At 30.5% G+C, this 18,667-nt stretch overlaps 1 protein-coding gene across 1 annotated transcript; it reads left to right on the top strand.

The window, feature by feature from the left end:
- Positions 1–5,814: 5,814 nt before the first annotated feature.
- LOC117928501 (alpha-galactosidase 3-like) lies at positions 5,815–18,110 on the top strand. The gene is given in 17 exon segments (XM_034848377.1): positions 5,815–6,110; positions 11,754–11,956; positions 11,959–11,980; positions 12,468–12,526; positions 13,235–13,291; positions 13,380–13,414; positions 13,608–13,711; positions 13,855–13,927; positions 14,336–14,394; positions 14,483–14,548; positions 14,640–14,723; positions 15,419–15,483; positions 15,576–15,658; positions 16,031–16,121; positions 16,384–16,442; positions 17,168–17,308; positions 17,773–18,110. Coding segments are annotated over 17 exon segments (1,608 nt in total). The 3' UTR covers positions 17,884–18,110.
- Positions 18,111–18,667: the final 557 nt, after the last annotated feature.

The raw sequence follows: 18,667 nt of genomic DNA, 5'->3' as shown, positions 1-18,667 counted from the left end.
ATTTTAATAAAATATTTATATTTTAAGGAAAAGCGCGTTTTGATGTATTGATTTTAAAAATTGAAAAACAAACCCTGTGTTGTTAAGAGTACTGGGGTCTGTTTAATAATTTTTTTTTTAAATAGTTTTTTAGTCTTCAAAAAAAAATACAAAAAACATGTTTGACAACCAAATTTATTTTATATTTTATATTTTTATGAAATATAATATTTTTAGATAATGTTTTTTAATTGTTTTTTATTAGTTTCACTTGTTCTTTAAAAATTGTTTTAAAAAATAATTATATAGACATATAAAATAATAAAAATAAAACATTAGATATACAAATTATTTTTAAAAATATTAAAAATAAGTTAAAAACATATTAGGTTTTCAAGCACACTTTTGTTCTATAAAAATCATATAACAATTTTCAAAAACTACTTTAAAAAACTATTTTTCATACTTACTTTTAAAAATAGTTACCAAACGAATCCTATACTTTTAGATAATTTTAAGGATATTCAAGCTATACTTTTGGATACCTTGAAGGTGTTTGATACCTTTGGATACTATTAAGGCCATTTGACATTATTTATTTAGAATGTTTTTCTTTTAATGTAAAAAAAAAAAATTCTTATTCAATCTTTTTTTATATGTAAGATAGATAGCGTATCGATATTAGAAGCTCTAGCGACAATAAATTCTTATTAATCGTCTAAATAATAATAGCATCGTTGTAAAGTTCTCTCAACCACTCCATACATATCGATTGTCTACAACTCTACATGGGCATTACACTCATAAACTCTACATGGGTATGACAAAGTGAAATGTATTAGTCATTAACTATCATCATCTGACAGATACAAAAACAAAAGTTTTATTAGCAAATCGATATGAACATATTGCTAAGTTCTTAATATTGGACTATTGAATAAAGAAGAAAACCCTCTTATAAGTTAGAAATCGGGAATACCTATTTCTACCTCCAATCTAGTAGATCTTAAGTGTAATATTGTACCCTTAAAGATGAAGAATATATTGTGGTTTGAATATGTGTGGATTTACTATTCATATTTGTAAATGAAATAGATTTATTTAAATTGATTATTTAAAAACGAATTATACAAATAATTTGTTTTATTTATGATTTATTGGATTGATACTTAATAAATTGAAATAAAATATTTTTTTTTCAAATTTAAAACATTAAATGAATTAAAAGTAACTAATTTCAAACAAAATTAATTAAAATATAAAACATTCAATAAATTTAAAAATTCATAATTCTATTCCAATCTAAAACTTTTAATAAATTCAAAATAAAAAATAGACTTTTTTTATAAAAAAAATTAATGTTTTAGTTTTTTTTATAAAAAAATCAATTAAAATTCTTACTTAAAAATTCACTCACGAGCATTAAAAAAGAACATTCAATCATGAATAATATATATATATATATATATTAAAAAGAAAAAAAGAAAAAAAAAAGTCAAGCATGTGTGCCCAGTGCCCCTCAGTCTGCAACATATCTCGTTGACTGCTCTTTTGTTGTCCGGACACGTGTAATAAGTAACACTTTTTTTTTTCTATTTTTGTCAAATATTTCTACTTTTAAGTCACTTTCAAATCATTACTAACTATTTTTAACTAATTTTCTAATAAATATTTAGCAAAATTTACATAAATAATAACTCCTAAAATATATTTATATACAACAAACATAATTTTGTCTTTAAACTAAAAATTTGAGAAATTTTAAAATTTTAAAATATTTTCAAATACCCAAGATATAGACTTTTTATATAAGCATTTTGCATAAAAAATTTATATTTTAAAAATAAAAATAATAAATATATTCAAACATCACCTTAATAATTTATTTATTTTTCTATATTTTATTTCCTTTAAACTTTTCAAGAATTAAAAATTGCAAAAAAATTTATAAAATTTTCTCATTTTTTTTCTTATAACTTATACCTTCCTCTTATTCAATGTAGGGTTGTTGCATACTTTTTTGGGGCATTCTTGCCTACCGACATCTTGTGTCAAAAAGGCCTTTTGCTTTTGGTACATGGACCTGACCCAGTAAAAGGCTGACCGCCACTTAGAAGGAGACCCATGGCCCATTTTAAGGGCTATTTCATTGCACTGCACCCACTGTCCCACATTCAAACTCTTCGTTTACTTGACAACAAGGTGGCCTCGACCCTGACGTCAACACGCTTCAATCTTGATTCATGTGGGTGCGGGTGTGTGAAGGGCTGAAAGCTAAACCTCATTTATTAAAAATATAAGGTAGGTGAACCCATTTTCCTTGCCCTCTTGCTCTTTATTTTCTTGGGGTTTCCATGATTTTCCCTGTTTGTTTTGCAGGAAAAATTATTTGGGTCTTCCCAGGAAATTTCCACTTAGCTTATGGTTTTGGGTCATGGATTTGTGAGTGTTTTGGTCAGTTGTACGTGTTTGTTAAGGGGTTTACCGTTTTGAAAATTTGGTATTTTTGTTTGACTTTTAATAAATCTGTCTAAATTTTTATAAAAATAGTACTAAATTACAAAACAACTCTAAAATTGTTTTTCATTTCTAAAAATTAAACTCTAATTAAATCCACTTAAATAGTAATCATAAAAAAGTATTAAATAATAAAATTAAGAAAAAAATTTAAAATATAAAAGAGGCTTAGGTGGAACTATTAATATAAACAATTGAAAGTATATGATAAAATCTAAATTATTAAATGAAAGTATAAACGATAAGGTCATGATATCAAACAATGAAATTGAATTTGAATAAAATAATAAGATTTGAATATATTTATGACACAAATTTATTGACCTTGTTTTTGTTACATCCGGTTGATAATATGACATCAAGTATAAAATAAGTCAATTAAGACGTACATCTAATTGAAAATAACTTTTAAATAATGTATAAAGATGTACAAAATTGGGTCTTTCTATGATTATTATTATTTTATTTTTATTTTTTACTTAGATTTATTTGGGTCTTCGAAGTCCATTTCTACAATTTTCAATTTTAGACTCTATGCCATGAATCTTCCACTTATCACGGGGAGGAAGATGAGAAGAATTTTCTAAGTGCTTTAGTCATGTTTACTTGTTTGTTAAGGGCGTTTACCATTTTTAAAAATTGGGTTTTCATTTGACTTTTAATGAATTTATTTATAATAAATATATAGTTTTAAAAATACTTATATTAATTGTTGACTTTCCCATTTCAACCTCATTGCATTAAAATACAACTTGACTATAAAATTATTTTTCTCCTTTTTCAAGCAACACTTTTAACAAATTTTTTTAATAGTTTGATTGGATGATAAAAAGTATTAAAAAAAAACAAATTAAATCTAAATTCTCTTATTAAACCCACATAAACATAATGAATTCATTTAAAATTTCATATATAGAATCCAAAATCCCTATGCATTTCAAAGATTTTGGATCAATAGATAATATAATCGGTTTTATATATGATAAAATCCAGATTTAGAATGAAAAAATTGAACTAAATCAAGCTTTTTGATAGATGGTTTAATTCAGTTTCATGTATTGGTTTTGATCAAACTTGATAACTTTTTTTTAGTTCTAAACCTAATTGTAGATTTGTATTTGTTTTGATCTCAAATACCATTAATTTGAATTTATATTAGGCCCTAATTCTAACTTTTTTTAAATTTAATTGAAACCAACTTGGATTTTATGTTAAAAATATACTAAATGGATTTAGAATTAATTTGACCATAATATAAAAATAATAAATCACTTTAATAAAATTTAGTATAAAAAAATTATCAAATATAAAAAATTATATATAAGTTTTAAAATATTGGATTGGTTCGGTTTTTTATTGGTTAGGAAATAAGAAAATCGAAAATCGAACAAACATAATTAGTTTTCAAAATTCTATTATGATCAGTTTTTATTAATTTGAATTGGTTGTCGATTTTTTCAATTTTACTTACACCACTACCCGGAATGTAATAAAATCCACATCATCAAGAAATTATTTTATTGTAATTGTCTTTCAAACAATTTATTAATAATAGGGATATAAAATACAATGTCTTATAAAATTTAATTACATATAAGAATTTAAAAAAAAAATATACGATATTAATTTGACACGTGTTGAAATTTTAATTTGGATGGTTTAACTATTTGATGAAATTTATATCATTGTTAAACAAATATACAACCAAATGAAATAATGCTACAAGTACATGGTGCCATGTAAAACGAATATAAAATACAAAATAATAAGATGACATGATAAATTTGAAACTTTGTTTTTTAATTGGTTTTTAAATTTTTTTTATTATTAAAAATAAAAAAATAGTATGATAACTAGAAAACCGAATTAGATGAGTTTTCAAATAGACGTTTCAAAAACTGAATTTAAAAACTATTTTTCATAATTATTTTATAAATACTTGCCAAATGAAATTTAATATATTAAAAGAATAACTATTGAATTTGTACAATGGTAAAATCTAAATTATTATAAGAAATATAAAAATATGAAATCGAATTTAATACAAAATAGTAAAATTCAAATGTGGACACGATGAGATTGATTGACCATTGAGCATATTAGTTATTACTTATTACAGTCCGAATTCATACGGATAGTAAGATCAAAGAACAGTTCAATGCCACATCAGATTAAAAAAAGAAGAAGAATTGAACCAAGGTACACGTGTGATATTTCGATTGGTAATAATGTGAAAGAAATCATTTTTTATTTTTTTGGAAAATGTTATCTATGGGACGACCCTGGAAAATCGGCAATTTCAGGTGGTTACGTAGCGGACAAGTCTCTAGACGTATTTAATATCTATGACCAAAACTAGGCGTTCCACTTGCAATGTGTGTAGTCCGGTGACTCCGGTCCAATATTTAGATCCATTTTCTTCCTCCTCTTCTTCCTCTTCTATTTTCTTTGGGTCTTCCGAGTCAGCCCATTCCTACGTGTTCCGTGTTTCGATTTTTCAACACTCCATGCCATGAACCTTCTTCCACTCGGCTTCCGGAAGGAAGATGATAAGAAATTTCCAATTTTCTAAGTGTTTTTCATTTGATTTTTAATTAATTAATTTATAATAAATATTTAATTAATTTTTTTTTTATAAATGTTTATATTATCATGTCCATCCAAACAACATTTTTAACAATTCTTTTAATGGTTTGCTTGGATGGGAAAAAAATTAAAAAATAAAAAATAAAATTTATTTATATATTATTATAAATATTTTACATGAGGAGACCCTGGCATTTCAGATGCGTTACGTAGTGGAGAAGTCTTTAGCGGATCTCTCCCCAAAACGACGCGTTCCACTTGCAATGTGTGTCGTCCAAGATACAGACGTAAACTGCTACCATATGGTCAAGGTCAAACTCACCTACGTGTATCATCCTAGCTGGCTCGACCAGGTATATTTTTCCCCCACGCGCATCCGCGGCAAAACCCCCAACCCACACCGCCAAAGCGCGTATTCCCGATCTCTCCCTCCTCAACCACTCACCCACTCACCCACTTACTCTTCTTTGAAATTCTCTTAATTCATTTTTTATAGTTTTATGGTCGGCCGCCAATGTCGTCGGCGCGTGGATCTTGCTTTCGCGGGAGCTACGACTTTAAAAGTTGACATTGTCAACTGAACCCAACGGTTTGTTTTCGTTCTTCCTCCCTCACTCGGCACGCACATTCACCCTCCTATAAAACCCCCCAAGCCCCCTCCCCACCACACACAAACCTCTCCATTTCCTCCTCACCCAAAATCTCATTCACAGATCTCTGAAAACTCTGAAAATGTCTCAATCCCACATCGTCTCCGCAGTCTTCCTCCTCCTCATCCTCCTCCCATGTTTCCACTCAGCTCGACTACTCAACGACTTCCCCTCCGCCGCCACCCACCTCGCGCTTCCCACCGATGAACTCCACCTTCCACCGGAGAAACACTCCGGCGCTCTTCCATGTGAGATGGGGCCGAACAACAAGTACCCGGGACCTCATAGGCTCCCAAGAAAGTACCGGCCGCTGTATCTGAACCATGTTCTCCCAAGGGCACCACGCCGCCGTCGGGACCCAGCAAAGGAATCAACGACGTGAAGAACTAGAAGGAGAGCTGAAGCCGTAGTTACACCATCATCAATACCTCTGTTGATTTGTTATTCTTTTTCCAAGTTTTTTTTTTTGTGGGTTTTTTACGTGTATATTTCGATTATAGAAACGTTTACAGGTCTTACAAATATTAAGAATGATTGCTTTTATCCTTAATTTTCTTCTTATTTTTTTGGGTGAATGAATCCATTTCTTATTCATTTTAGTTGGATTTGTTTATGATCATAATGCCGTGTATATATTGATTTGTTTGAAAGCAAGTAAGGCCGTGTTTGGATCTGAGTCATCAGCTTCAATGGCTAGCTAGATTCCGCATTTTTCAACTCTACCCAACTTGTTTAATTCAACAGGTGGGATTTAATTTCCGAGCATTTAGTAGCGTCCAAAAAGTGGGAAAACCATTCAACTGTTTCGATAAAGGCCGTGGATTAAAGGCCGTCCAAATATATCTTATGGCTCACCTGCATGGACTGGAGATGATATTTTATGTATAAAGAAAGAATCATGGAGATCATGCATAAAATTTTCCTTTTTGGGTTTCTTTGTCTTTATGGCATTTTCTTGGTAGCCAAAAGGAAATGGGCTCTGGCCATGGCCGCCTAGCTTGACCAAAACTGAATGAATACTTCAATCTATTCTGTTGTTGACATTCACATGTTCATCGTATCGAAATTTCACCTAAACATTTTGACTGGCTCCTGATAAGCTTAGATCTTTAGAATTAATGTCGTATTCACATGCTGACAGTGTTTTCTTTTTCCTTGTTTTGGAAATTAAGGTTACTTAAAAAAATGGAAAATAGGAAAATAAATAAATAAATAAATTAGTTAATTAATGTGATTATGACCTATTGTTAAGACTTTATAGTCCAAATTAAGATTATATTCATGGATCATTATTTTGCTTAAGACCCCACTGAAATTGATTTTAGACAAAACCTCAAAACTTCCACTTTTCCGATCATTTTTTTTAAATAATTAACATATTTTTTACCATGTTTTATATTTACATGTCGATGAAGATGCAAAATTTGAAGTTAAAGTAAATGTATAGTTTTGGATTTGGTTAAGCACAAAGTTAAATTTAATTAAGATAAAAGAAAGTCTAATTTTTTAAAAAAAAGAAAACCTAAATTATTGTTTTTTTATTCATCGTTGGAATATCTTGGAAAAATTAATTCAAAGCGCTAGATCTCTTCAGATGGTGTATGCATATAATGATCCCAGGCACAATGGAAACTAATGTTGTCTTTAAAACCTTTATAGGGTGAAGATGACCGACATAACACGTACTTAAGATTTCGATGCTTGAATCAATTATAATATATAAACAAAATAGTAAAGTCAAACTGATATATATATATATTAATGAAATCATAGATTGTTATATTATGTCAAATTTTTTAGGGTTTTATTCTAGTCATCATAATTTATCATTTTTTAACTTTATGAAACCTCTTATTTTAAAATTATTATTTTTCGTGTCTCTAATAACGAGGATATATTAAGGAAGAAAAATTATTTTATCATCATTGATCATAAACTCTCACAACCAATACCAACTAAAAAGTACATACTTTTGTTATATCAAAGTGAATAATACATATAAATACTAATCGGTAAACGACTTACATGAAAAAACATCCAAATAAAAAAAAACTATAGGGGTTGAAACATTTGTACTTGTATTTAGTATTTTGTATGTAATTAAGTACATTTGACAATTATCAATTTTCACATACTAATTTATAATGGAATAATTAGATTAATTTAATCATCTAATATGGGTTAGAAGATAGCAATTTAAGATATTCTTTTTATGAACTATCTATTTTCTTGGAGTTTACTTCCTTTAAAATAAACTTATAGTTTTGAAAAACAAGAAATATTTTTTCCACTATCTCCTTTCTACCACAAAGTCACCATAACATAAGTTGACAATAATTTTAATAATCCAATTTATCAAATACTTAAATGCTAGTTTTGAAATTCTCAACCCTTTTGAGATTCCATTTCCACCCTCAACCATGTTTTGGGAGTCTTATCTTTCATTTTTTTTTTTCATTCATTGACTCACGTCCAATCTTGACAATGAAATGGGGTGGTAGGATTTTAACTCACAACTCATTTGATATTCATTTAAAGCTATCAAAGTAAAATGTTAGGTTTAGTATTTTTCTAATGGAAAATTTGAGTTACCATCAAATTAACTAAGCATTTGTAAAGGTTTTCTTCTCAAGATTAATCATACTCTTAATGCTATGACAAACCAAAGAAGTAGAAGATTGGTCCATTTTTTTTTGCCAAAGATTTGGTCTCCCATCAAAGTAGACGTCTCAACCAATGAGTTCATTTCTAAATTTTTTGTTTTCTTTGTTGCTATCATTCCCTAAAATTGATCAAAGTTTAAAGATCTAGAACAAAATGATTTTTTAGCCCAAAAAGTCTTGTAAACAAGCACAATGATTTGATATTAAAGGTCTATTTTTGTAGGCAAGGGCTTGAAAGTCCTCAAATGAGGCTTTGACAAATAATGCTAATGTTTAACATTAGAGTCATACACTTCTTTATTTTATTTTTAATTTTAAAAATGGAAAATCGGAATTAGAGTTTGAATAAAAATAAATAAAAATGGGATCAATTTTGGACGGGACGGGTATTATCTTACTCTTAAAAAGTTATATATATTTCTTAAAAAAAAAATCATAATACTATAAGCATTTATTGACAACCTTCAATTTGACTATCGGCTTGAGGATGATAAGCGGAATTCTTTTAAAGATTAATATTATGTCAAACAAACAATTCTTGCCTAAATTTGCTTGTGAAAACATGGCCTTGATCACTTGCAATGGTCTTTGACGTTTCATGTGATTTGAAACATAAAAGATTAAGCCGTATCTTTGTTTGCATATGTGTGGATGATTAAAAGACATTAAATGAACATATTTGATAAGGTGGTCAATCACAAAGAACTTCTTTGCCATATGACTTTATTTTTTGATATGGCTACAAGTATGAGAATTTCCTACACTCACCCCACCTTGCCCCATTTAAATTTATTTTTTGGATGGAGATGGAAATATATATAAATAAATAAGATGAGGTTGAGATGAGGATCATCCGTTCCAAATCCGTCCCATTGCCATCCCTAAGTCCCTTAGGTTCTATGAAAATTTCACCTTATTGTTGTAATATCAAAGCTAAATTTGCAGGTGTAGAATCTTTTCCCATGGTGTTTTATGGGTCTCCATTATGTTGTTCAAACACCTAGAATGGAAAAAGGCTTAGGTTATGTTATAAGTGTAGGATTGGCCTTGGGCCTTTCATTTGCCAACTACTTGTTGTTTTGGGCCATTCTTTGATTGGGCCTATTTAGTGCTTTATATATCATGAGCAGTGGGCGGTTTGTTTCAGGTTTATTTTGAGGGCAAAAATCTATAGGCTAAACATCAAAGTTTAAATTTGGATTGTTAAAAATGCATAATAAAAATTGCATATCATTCAATAAAAATATATGAGATTAAGATACAAATAAATAAGACATAAAATATAAAAAAAACCAGAAAAAAACCGAGACTGGATATAAAATAATAAGATCCAAATTTTCATATTATGTTTTCCCTTTTTTGTTAATTTTTTTTTCAATAAAATTACTCTAAATAATATAAAAGTTCATGTCCACCTTAGAATAAAGATTTTTAGCTCCTCAAAATCATTTGGATCTAAAAGTAAGTTTTACTTTTCATTAGTGGTAGTTTGCTTAAAGAAAAAATATTTAAAATACTTAATAGTTTGTTTGGCTACCTTTCCAAAAATTTATTGTCAAGGTAAAAGAGGAAAATATATATTTTTAAATAAAATTAATCAACAAGTTATTTCTAAAAATATTTTTTAAGAATAAATAAATAATAAATAACTCATTTAGGAAAAAAAATTGTTGTTTTTAAAGAATATCTTTTCTTTTTTTACAAAAAATATTAAATTAAATTCTATTTATATTAAATTAAATTAAATTTTTTTAAAAAATAAAAATAGTTTTACAATTACTAATGATTTAAAGATAAATAATTATTTAATTGCCTTCTAATGAAAGAAAAATTACTACAAAATTAAGAGGATTTTAATATTTATTTCTAATATAAGTTAAATAAATAGTTCAATTTTTTATATAAATTAAAATTTTCTTGTTTATTTAAAATATCTTGAATGAAATGATTTTTACCCTAAAAGTCTTGTAAACAAACACAGTGGTATGTCACTAAAAACCTCATGAGATTGTGGACAAAACTGATGCCAAACAATGGGGCCTTCCATGGGCTTTTTAAAATTGGCCCATCAATGATTGTTCCAGTTGGGCTTCCCTTGCCTCATATTGTGGCCGTGCCTGAGGCCAAGCCCAGGCCTTATTGAGGTGTGATTGGATGTCAAGGGTGGCCCAATTATGAGATGGGCATGGGCTTCTTCAACATACATTGGGCTTCATTTGTAGCTGACCTCTCTTTTGATTTTCAAAACTACAAATTTTGTAATGGAGATGGTACCTCCACCTTTTAAAACAACTTAATAATTTAATTATTATTTAATAAATTTATTTAATCCATTAAATAGATTAAATATATTTAATTAAATAAAATTTTAGAGTTAAAAATAATTTTAAATATTAAGGCAAAATAATTAACTTATTTTAAATATCCACAATTAATTTTTTTATAATACATATTTTATAATTAATTTTAAATACTAAATTCATTTCTTAAAATTAATAAAAAAATAAAAATTAATGATGGGTGAAAATGTCAAATGATAATTTAAAATAATTTTAACTCAAAGTCAATCTTAATTCCTTATATAAAAAAATATTACATTTTTCCAACACTTTTAAGTTGTATTTTTTGAATAGATCAATTATTTCTCTAATATGACTAGATTACTTTCCAATATCACGTCATCTGAATAATCTTATGTCATGGGTCATGTTAGCTCCAATTTTGTAACAATGAATCAATATAAATAAAAACTTATTCATTGGCCTCCTCCTCCACCTAATTTTTCAATAAATTCACAACTTATCATATCATATAATATTTGTACAATTAAAATATTTACTTGACATATATAAACAAGAAAATCAGAGAATCTCAACACTTTCTCATAGGAATGAAGATGGTATTAAATTTCATTAACTTCAATAATTTTTAAGGTTGTGGGGTTATTTCATGCCCATAAAGTCCATACAGACTCTGGCAATTGATTTTTTTTTTTTTTTCTGTTGTTGTTTACAAATTAATTCAACACCCAATAAGAATTCCTACCAAATCACAGCCAACCAGTCAAAAATATCAATTTTTTTTTTTCTTTTCCGGGAAGGAGCTTATACAATTGGATAACTGTACTTTCTTGTTACGATCGTGTCTAATTCTTACCACCCACTCTTTCTTTGATTCTGACCAAAATGTATTAAAGGAAGGAGTCATCTAGATGCATGTATTGGAAGATAATCTTAATTTAATGGATAAAGGCAATAACGTAATAGTGATGTGTGTCAATCATGAAGATGTGTTTTGTCTTCTCTTGATGGATATGCTTTGCTGTGCTTTTCTTTATTATATAGGAGTGATTTGGCAGTATTGTCGAGAAGAAGAACGAAGAAACCACAAATGGTGAAGGGTTCTGTCCATCTGCTGCTCTTCCTCTATCTTTCTGCAATTTCTGTGGGAATTGCGGGAGGATTGTGCCTCTCCATGAGCCTTTTGATAAATCCACTTCCTCCAGATCATTCAGCCCCATTTTTGATAATTCTAAGTATGGTATACTGCAGCTCAACAATGGTTGGCTCGAACTCCTCAGATGGGGTATGGATTATCTTACTCTTTGATGCTAGATTTTTTGGATTCTGAATTTGTTTTCACCTTTTCTGGGGTTTCTGAGGTGGGGTTTTTTGTCCAAGGTCAAAAGATGAAACAAAAAAAAAAAAGAAGCGAAATCAAAGTTCTATTTTATGGGTTTTTTGAAATTTTACTTGACAAGTTGGAAATGAATGAGAAAAAGCAAGTGGGTGTTTGAGAAGAAGGCAGTTCTGGGGTTGTAGAGAGAGATTGACCGATTTCTTGAAGGTGGGTTTTTCTGTTGGTATCGGGGTGGGGTTCTCTTGCCCATTTTTTTTTTTTTTTTTTCCAGATTTTGATGATGGGTTGTGGGTTTTGATTACTTCCAAGGTGTGAAGCTGACGTATTGTTGACATGTATCAGACTTTGAGTATAATTTATTTTGTATTTTTGATGTCTGCTAATGAATTGCTTCATTATACCCTTTATTGATTTGATCATGTGTGTCGAACAGATGGAACAGCTGGAATTTCTTTGCCTGCAATATCGATGAGACAGTTATCAAAGAAACCGGTAAATTCTTCATTGGCCTCATTGTTGATTCGCATTCTCAGGTCCTAGGCATATATGTACTCAAATTTTCCCATGGTGATGTAGTTTTTTCATTTTTGGGGCAAGAGAATTAGTTGGGTGTTGGAAGACTTTGTAGAGTACGGTGTGGACGAAGTTTACTCATGCATAGTTTCATGATAGGATTTTTAGTATTAATTTCGGGTTGTTTTGTTTTCTTCAAAAATCCTATGCGGATTTGAACCTAATAGTTGTACAAAAACTCATGTAAATTCACGATATATTGATGCCTGCATATGTGTTGGTGCATTTAGTTGGATGCATGCATACATACACCTTGCTTTGGTTTGCATATACAGATCGATAAATGTACCTTTGTGGAAAAATCTTGTAATTTTCTGGGTGTTACAATTGGACCGTTTCCTCTATGATCAGATGTTAACTTAAGATATATGAACATTACGAGGGCTCCAATCAGCTTTTTATTCTTCTTCTTCCCTTTTTCCATGTGAGTGGATTACCATTCCTTTATCCTGGTTTGTACATCCAAGGAAAGAGGATCCACTATGATTATTATTTTTTTTGTTTGATCAAATCAAGGAAAAAAACCATCAAAGAGGTCTAGTTAAGAACATGTTTTTCTGATGCTCTCATCCTTTTACTTGATCTAACTTCCACATAACTACTAACATCTTTTCTTTTCATTGACAGCTGATGCTCTTGTCTCAACTGGCTTGGCTGATTTAGGATATGTCTATGTCAATATAGGTATATACTTCTGGCATATTTAATCCGTTTGGAAAAACTGTGTCCCAATCTGTTTTTCAATTATTTTTTTTTCTTTTTCTGGATGTAGATGATTGCTGGTCTTCCTTGGAGCGAGATTCTAAGGTCAGTTTATTACTTTCATTATATAGCCAATATCAGGGCTTAAGTGTATAAACAATGAATACAACTTGCATGAACACACTTAATATGCAATATGCAATATATTCCCTGATGTGAGAATTTATTTTGGAGATGGTAGTAAGTATAGTTATTCCTTTTTGTTGGATATGTTATCATAGCTATGTTATTTGGGCAGGGTCAATTAGTCCCGGATCCAAAGACTTTTCCATCAGGTATTAAAGCTCTTGCTGATTATGTACATGCGAAGGGCCTCAAGCTTGGTATTTATTCTGATGCTGGGTAAGGCGAATTTCCCAATTCCGGGTCAGAAGCTTGGAAGTTAGATCATAGTGAAATGATGATTTTGTTCTTATTTTTAAGTGTTCTACAATGCTATTGCCATCCTTTATTTACTTTTCTGACACACCCAATTGAATTTTTAGGATTTTTACATGTCAAGTTCGACCTGGATCAATATTTCATGAAAGGGATGACGCAGAGCTGTTTGCCTCATGGGTTAGTTCATGATATTACTCATAACATCCAGAACTTCCTCCTTGCATTGGATGTTGGTTGAATGTATCAAGTCCTGGTATTTGCTTAGGGAGTGCGTTGATATCACGTAAAAAAGTTGGTCCATTTTGTTTTTGCAGCCTTTAAGGATCCAATCTATTGTTTAGGAGTGGAGGCATTAAAAGAAAATAATGGAGAACGTGAAAATTTTGAGCCATGAAAATGATCATTAAAAAAGCAGATTAATGAGATATTATTACTTAAAATGCTAAAATGATTTTGTGAGACAAATTTGTTGCTTCCTTACCCTTTGAAGTTGATGAAAATTTGGTCTTCAAAACTACAAATGATGATGACCATCTTTTACTTTGGATATCTGTTCTCATTAATGTTTTGCTTTCTGTAATCCAGGGTGTGGATTATTTGAAGTATGATAACTGTTACAATCTGGGCATCGAACCAGAAGAACGGTTATTCCTCATCGTAGACTCTGTTAATGTGTTTAAGAATGATTGGTTAGGTAGCTTAAAAAAATTAATGTGGTTCCATAATTTGCAGGTATCCACCAATGCGTAATGCTCTAAATGCAACTGGGCGCACAATATTCTATTCGCTTTGTGAATGGTAATCCAGCTTGATCCATTTGTCTGGATACAAGAATTCATCAAATGCAATTTGAGAGCATTGTTAAGATTTTGATTTTTGGCTTTGTCAGGGGTGTAGATGACCCTGCCTTATGGGCAGGCAAAGTTGGAAATAGTTGGCGAACAACAGATGATATCAATGATTCCTGGGCAAGGTATGCATTCTGAACTCTTTAAAGTCTTGGTTGTTTGAATGGTTTCTGTATGGTGTTTACATTGGATCCTTTCATTTGAAAGTTTCTGAGTCATTGGCAATCTGGGAAATGAGTCCGTATTCCATTTCTCATCCTCAACCCAACAACATTGACAAGAATTGATTACTCTTTCATTTCTTTAAATAGTAATTTCTCAAAAATAGGCATGTAGAACATCCTAAGTGATCATCTGTGAAGATACATTGGTGTCACTGGTTACTCTTCCACTTAGTCATCTAACAGGCATGACCCTAATCATAAAGGTCTAGACTGGCGTTGAACAAGTCTATTACTTTGATAAAATTTGTAGGATAATTCCATTTTGATCCAAATTGCAAACCGGTAAATATGGTATATGTTGATAATTTGATTCTTAAACCCGTGATGCCTCTATAGGCTTCTCAGTGAGTTTAATTTGACAGTCTGCATTAAATTGGAGCTTTCCTCACTTTGAAAAGTTTGTGATGCATTTTTTTTTGGTATAATTTGTCACTATGTTGATTCTCCTTTTAAGATCGTTATATGGTCTGTGAGCTTAGCCAAGCAGTTCAAAGAAGGTTGTGGGCCATAAAGAATATTTTTGTGTGATGAGACTTCGCCAAATTGATTGTCATGTTGGTTGACCTCTTTTGCTTTGTTTTTTTTTGCCTGTGAAGCATGACTACAATTGCTGATCTGAATGACAAGTGGGCAGCCTATGCGGGACCTGGTGGATGGAATGGTAAGACAGTGATTTTTTCGAATAGATTTGGGTGAATGCTTGTTTCTCAGTGCTGTGGAAGTTCTTATTCCCCATGTCAACCCTATTGGCAGATCCTGATATGTTGGAAGTTGGCAATGGGGGCATGACCCTTGAGGAATACCGTGCACATTTCAGTATCTGGGCTTTAATGAAGGTCATGTCTTTACTCTTTCTGATCTTTTGTTTTTTGTTTTTACAAAATTCTCAAATTATTTATGACTTTTTTTTTTAAATGTATGAAGGATTCTAAGCTTGTAATCACTCTACTCTTTTTTCTTTTCCTTTTTTTGCTAAAAGAAAATCTTATTTAAAGGATATTTTTAATTAAGCTGGTTTTAAACTTTGTGTGTTTCCCAAATTGTATCATGTTCAGATCTACCCTAAATGTCTAAAATCTTATTCTCCTTTCAAATCAAGTAGTTCCCCTTTAATTACTTGGTCAAAGGCATTCCTTTAGCATATGATATTTATTTATTTACTTTTTTGGTCTGTCACAAACTGAAAATAGTTTAGCTGAAATATGCAGGCTCCTCTTTTGGTCGGTTGTGATGTAAGAAACATAACTGCAGAAACTTTCGAGATTATAGGCAATAAGGAGGTCATTGATATAAACCAAGGTAAAACTGCTTGATCTTTGCCTCTTTCTCTCTTGGATGGAGGAGGCAATGGGAAGGGGATTGACTAGGATAAGTCCATCCTTTTGGTTTCAAAGCCCTTCCACACATTTAGTAGAGGAAAGAGCCGTATAACTGCTTACTAAGATCCAATTCACATTTCATTCTCCACCAAACCGTCACTTGTGCATGAGCCAATTTAAACTCTTTAAATTTTTCTACATGCCATGTCAGGAAAATAAGAAAAATTCTGTTTGTTCTGCAGATTCACTCGGCATTCAAGGAAGGAAAGTTCATGTTTCTGGAAAAGATGGTTGTTGTCAGGTCTTCCCCAAATCCTCCACTTTATACTATTTTTACTGATAGTTTTACAACACAAAATGAGAGCATCTTTATAAGAGCACTGAAATAAAATATTTTCCTGGTTTAACTACTTTGTTTCAACTTGTCAGCCTACAAACCTGGATCATGGAATCTGGTCTTCTAGGCTGGTTCAAATTAGTTGAAAGCCCGTCCTTCTCAAATGTCCTTTCATTTCAAATTTTTTGAATATGAGAAAGAATTGAAAATCATAATTTTAAAGGGTATCTCTCTTGAACTCCAATTTGAAAGGAATTCATATTTCTCACAACTTTTTAACTTTCTGAATTAGAGGTTCTAATGTATGCACACTTCTGTGCATGTTTTTCCTTAAGGTGGGTGGGTGACTGGCTGGTGTCTCTTAATGCCATTCTGAATTTTTCTTACTGAAAGGATGTGCTCTATGAAAGTGCAACCAGTCCTTTAATGACACTCAAAAATAAAAAAATAAGGTTTTAAATTTGATGTAATCTTAAATAAACTACAGAATTTAGGTTGTGCTGTACATATTAATCTGGAAGATCATATTACCTCTGCTGGGTTATGTCTTAATTACTTCATCAGGAAGGTTTCCAGGCATGCTTTGGAGTTTTTGGAAATATTGAACATGATTTTTCCCCCTTTTCTTTTTTCTTTTCTCTCTAGAAATAATATTGGAGTCTTCTTTCTTCAATTCTGATTGTTTTCAGGTTTGGGCTGGTCCTTTATCCGGGCATCGCTTGGTTGTGGCTCTCTGGAACCGATGTTCAAAGGCTGCAACTATTACAGTTGGGTGGGAAGTTCTCGGACTGGAATCCTCCATGAGTGTCTCCATCAGAGATTTGTGGAAGGTGAGGAACCTTACCTGCCCTGCCCTGCCCTGCCCTGCAGACACCCAGATCAAATGTTCCCTAAATGCACTCTCCCCATAATTAAATCCCCCATTGCGTATGCCTATTAGTCTTAGATGAATCAAATCCTTAAGGCTATGTTTGGTTCCCGGAAAGTAAAAAAGAAAAAAATGCTAAGAAAATGATTTTCTCATGTTTTTGTCCTATGAAAATATCAAAGAAAATCAAATATAATTAAACTAATTAAAACTTATATATTTTAAATATTAATCTTTATATGATGAGTTAAATAAATAAATGAGTTTGAAGTAACAAAAAATAATTATCAACTTTAATCTATTTTTATTTCCTTCACTTTTCTTTCATTCTATTTTTCCTTTGTATTTTCTTTCCCTCGCATTTTCCCTCAAATTTTCCGGGAACCAAACATAGCCTAACTGTTTTATACCTGTTCCAACTTTCAGCATGAGGATCTTTCTGGAGATTCAGTAGCATCATTTGGCTCTGTGGTTGCTTCTCATGACTGTGGGATGTACATTTTCACTCCTGTCTCGGCTTCTCGGTCTGCAGTTTAGTCCATACACAGAAGATCTGGTCCCTGCTTTGAAGGGATGATATAAACACCAAACCAGTTCCACTTCTAAATGCTTTGGAGATGTTGTAAGAATTAGTATCATGAATATAATACGTCTATAAGCTCTTATTGGAGGTGAAGAACTTAGCAACCACTGTATATAAAATATAACTTGATGTAAATATTCCGGTTGTGGATGGCTGCAGATATGGATTGATGTTTCCACCATGGTTCTTTTTTATTTATTCATTTATTTTCTTAGTTAAAATATATTGAAGATGGAAAATTAAATATATAAGACAATGAATTAAAAGAAATTATGAGTTAATAAAAAAGGGAAGAACTTAAATATAGATAATGTTACTTTAATTAATGTAATTATCATAATTATGATAAGATATTAATTTTATGAAAATAGTATTATATGATGTTATGCTCACCGTCATCAAATATGGTTGTACGATATCAATGTACTATTCTAAATTATTATTTATTTAGGGATCTCACATTCAATTCATTGATTAATTCTAAAGAAATTTTATATTTGCCACGTAGACATCCACATAGACCCGGAAGGAAACAAAAAATAATAATAATATGTTAATTAATTTTGTTAGGGTTAATTTCACTTACCTCTCTTGAAATTCGGGCTAATTAGGTACTATCATCATTAGTTTGAAATTCCATATTACTTTCTTTTCTCGTTAGTTATTATTTACTTACCTTCCATTTAATTTAAAATAAAGGAAGTATTAGATGAAATTTCAAACTCGTGACTAAATGTA

Source organism: Vitis riparia, chromosome 13, assembly GCF_004353265.1.
Source record: "Vitis riparia cultivar Riparia Gloire de Montpellier isolate 1030 chromosome 13, EGFV_Vit.rip_1.0, whole genome shotgun sequence".
Lineage (NCBI taxonomy): Eukaryota > Viridiplantae > Streptophyta > Magnoliopsida > Vitales > Vitaceae > Vitis > Vitis riparia.
The sequence above is the reverse complement of the archived record's forward strand: the minus strand, read 5'-3'. Positions and strand labels throughout refer to the sequence as shown.